This window comes from Sitophilus oryzae, unplaced genomic scaffold (genome assembly GCF_002938485.1).
Source record: "Sitophilus oryzae breed Bouriz unplaced genomic scaffold, Soryzae_2.0 scaffold_1358_pilon_pilon, whole genome shotgun sequence".
Taxonomy (NCBI): Eukaryota; Metazoa; Arthropoda; class Insecta; order Coleoptera; family Curculionidae; genus Sitophilus; species Sitophilus oryzae.
The window spans coordinates 223060-226850 of record NW_022146013.1 but is presented as its reverse complement, the minus strand read 5'-3'; the positions used below and the strand labels follow the sequence as shown (position 1 = coordinate 226850).

At 39.7% G+C, this 3791-nt stretch overlaps 1 protein-coding gene across 1 annotated transcript; it reads right to left on the bottom strand.

Moving 5' to 3' along the window:
- Nucleotides 1–2518: 2518 nt before the first annotated feature.
- LOC115875269 lies at nt 2519–3322 on the bottom strand. Its single transcript, XM_030890690.1, has one exon. It carries the CDS (start codon nt 3320–3322, stop codon nt 2519–2521), a length of 804 nt encoding a protein of 267 aa, XP_030746550.1.
- Nucleotides 3323–3791: the final 469 nt, after the last annotated feature.

The following is a 3791-nucleotide window of genomic DNA, read 5'->3' as shown; positions in this document are numbered from 1 at the left end:
TGGCGGTAGAAATGAACTGCAGCCGATTTGGAAGCAGAAAGGGATAACTTTTTCCCCGTACACCATTTTGTAAGTTTATTTAGTGAAATTCGTATGATGTTCTGAAGATCTCAGAAACTGCATGCCCAATTCGAACCTTATAGAATCTATCGCCCAAGAAACTATTTACGCATTTAAACATATTTCCCGTAATATCGAATTTTCTCAGGCTATACAGTATTGTAGCGCGATCGATATTATCGAAAGCTTTATCTATGTCAAGGAAAGCCGCTGTCAGATGTTTTCTAAATCTCATCGAGTCTTGAACATCTATCTCAAAGCCAATTAGATGATCAATTGCGGATCTGTCTTTTCTATATGCAAACTGGTCTGGTAGTAAATGACCATGTTTTTCTAAGTACCAGCTTAGGCGGAAATTTATTATTTTCTCAAGAATCTTACATAAATGTGGCGTAAGGCTGATGGGCCTGTAGGCATCTGGATTGGTGATGGTTTTACCCTGTTTATGAATGGGACAAAGGATTGATGTTTTCCATGCTGTGGGAATATATGATGCATCCCAGATTTTATTAAATAATTCAAGTATGCAGTTAAGTCCAGACGGCGGCAGGTTCTTAATCATACTTATTCTGATACCATCCAATCCAGGGGAGGTATCTTTGCTGCGGTGTAATGCATAAGTCAGTTCAGAGAGTGATAAAGGTAAACTGTACACCATATTCTTTGAGTTAGGTGTGCTTATATGAGTTGGCATATAGTGTCGGAAGGGAATGAAGTTATATAAGTTGTTATAATGGGTGGCAAACACCTGCGAGATATCCTTGGGGTCTATCACCCATTCATTATTAGACAATATGCCGGCTATATTCCTTGAGGGTCTGCCCTTTAAGCTGTTAATTTTGTTCCAGATAACTTTGCTAGGCGTGCAGTCATTTATAGAAGATGTAAACTCATTCCAACTGGATTTTTTGGCTTTTTTAATAGTAAGTTTTGATAGTGCTCTCATTTTCTTGTATTTAGTAAAGTTTTCAGGAGTTGGGTGATGTTTAAACCGATTGAGTGCAGGTTTGCGCATTTTAATACATTGCTTACAGTCCTCATTCCACCAGGGAACGGGATCTTTATTTATGTTACAGTTAAATTTTGGGATTGAGAGTTCTGCTGCTTTAAGTATAGCTGTTGTGATGCTAGAGGTTGCCTCGTCAATGCTTAGTTGTGAGATTCTAGGGGGTATAAATATGTTATTATACTTTAACCAGTCAGCCTTATTAGTGTTAAATTTGGGTTTTTCAGTACTGGCAGTTGACCAGTTGACAGGTGCAAGCATGGTAGGTATATGAGCGCTACCATAGGTGTCATCCAGTGTGCTCCAATGGAAAGAAGAAGCAAGCGAAGAACTGGCTAGTGTCAGGTGAAGATTAGAGAAGGACGCCGTGCTTGATGAAATGAATGTGTGAGATCCATCATTAAATAAATGTAAGTGAAGGTTTTCTATAATATCAGCAATTGCTGCACCTCTACGACTAGTTGAGTTAGAGCCCCAAAGAGAGTTATGAGCGTTCATGTCTCCAACAATTATGAATGGTGTAGGGAGCTGGTTTAGTAGGTTTGTAAACATATTATCAATTAGCGTAAAAGACGGGGGTATATAGAGACTGCACACAGTAATTTTTATGGGAAGATATGTCGAAACCGCGCATGCTTCCAGTGGTGACGTGATTTGAATAACAGTGTATGGTAGAGAATTATGTATCAAGAGGGCAACGCCACCCGATGCTCTAGCACAATCTATGCGGTCTTTCCTGATGATATCGAAAGCCTTTACGGAGAATTTATTAGATGGCTTAAGGTTAGTTTCTTGAAGGGACAGGATTTTTGGACGATAGAGTCCCAAGATAATCTTAATTTCTTCGAAGTGTGTATTAATCCCATTACAATTCCAGTGAATTATTGCATCGAAGATGATTCAGAAAGGGTATACATCTTCTCATAGTTTTTTGGGTTGGTTATATGTTTTATATTTAATTTCTTTGTAGTGGGTTTGGGATCATTTAATTTTTGGGTTCAGTAGTATTAGAATTGCTTTTTTGTTTGGGCGAGACTTTAGTTGATTTGGTGGAGCTTGTGTCTGAGGATTTTGATTTTGATGAGCAATTTGAATTGATTGAGGAGGAAGAATTTGATTTTTTGATAGTGTGAGCACCAGTGGAGGCTCGGGAAAGGGTAACTGGGGTATTTTTATGGGTAGAACCTGTGGAAGGGATAGGTAATGTTGGAGGGGGAGGGGTAATAAATTTATCATGTTTGATGGGGATTTGTTTTGATTTGGAGGATTGTTGGGACGGGGTTTCAATGGGGAGCCTGGGAGTGGGCGTTTGAGAAGGTTTTTTTTGTTGTGTAGTTGTTTTAATTGCTGACATGATTTCTGCATAGGATGGCCCATAATTTGAAGGGTTACTTTCTATTGCTTTTTTCGCGTCAAATTAGCTTAGTTTTTCAGTGACTTTAACTTTCTGTATTATGGTTTCTTTCTTATAGATGACGCAACTTTTATATCGCCGCAATTGACGCAATAAGGGGGCGGATTACAATCACTTTCGTGCTTGTCTTTTCCACAAGATGGGCATGTGGCTTCGTATTTACAGTATGTGTAAAGGTGTCCTATTCTTTGGCAGTTAAAACATCTTTTTGGGTTTGGTATAAATTGTCTTACTTTACAGCGACGATAGCCTACATAAAAATATTCTGGTAGAGTTAAACTGTGTAGAGTGATAATGTACGTGTTCGTAGGTACAAGTTCACCATTTACTTCCCGTTTGATTTGGGTTATGTCAATCAGATTTTGTTCTGAGCATTCATCAAGTATTTCTTGCTTATCTTTACAATATTGCAGGTCACTACAGGATATGACTCCTTTAATGTTATTTAGTGAAGGATGTGAGGTAACTCTGCACTCTAAATTGCCAATCTTATTAATTTCAAAAAGTTTGTTTGCATGCTGCGGATCGAGTAGTTCAATTAGTAAATCGCCGCTTCGCAATTTGCTAACATTTTTATACTTCGGAACTTTCTCTATAATATTTTTATGTATGACAAAAGGAGACATAGTACTAAAGCTATCAGTTTCCAAATTTGGACGTATCAGAAAAAAATTATCATGTTTTGTGATGTCATCAACCTCACTAGACGAGTCAGATGTGCTAGCTCTAAATCTTTTATAATTTCTTGAACTCTGATCACCAGTTTGAGAAAAAGGCGCACTGGCCTGGTTATCCACCAGTTTTGCCTTGGAAGGTAATTTAGAAAAATCTGAAATATTCATATTGATCCCACGAGCAGCTAGGGAAAAAAGAAGTCGATCCAATCAGAGCCCCGCTTGACCAGACAAGGCTAATTACTGCCAGATTTCGCCTGGTGTCTGACAGGAACCATTCGAGACTCATCAGCAGAGCCATTCATCCCCTGAGCACGGTATCTAACACCTTAGGATTGCTATAATGCTAACATATAGGACAATACAGGACATCACAAACGGACTAGGGTACCTCGGGGTCGTCAGATCCCGTACAATGTGACCTTTTGGCCTCAAAGTCCCCTGCGTTAAGTCCCCAAACTCCCCTGTCTCCAAATCCCTCCAAAGTCCCCTGCAAAGTCCCCTGAAGTCCTCTGCAAAGACCCTCTGCCCAAAGTCCCCTGCAAAGACCCTCCAAAGTCCCCTGCGTTACCACCGAAAAGCCGCTGCGGAGGCGTTCCAACACACCTGGCCCTTGGCCCATAGAAAACAATAAACA

Excerpts from the sequence above, each read along its gene's own strand:
- LOC115875269 (XM_030890690.1), bottom strand. The coding sequence starts at position 3,322 with ATGAATATTTCAGATTTTTCTAAATTACCTTCCAAGGCAAAACTGGTG.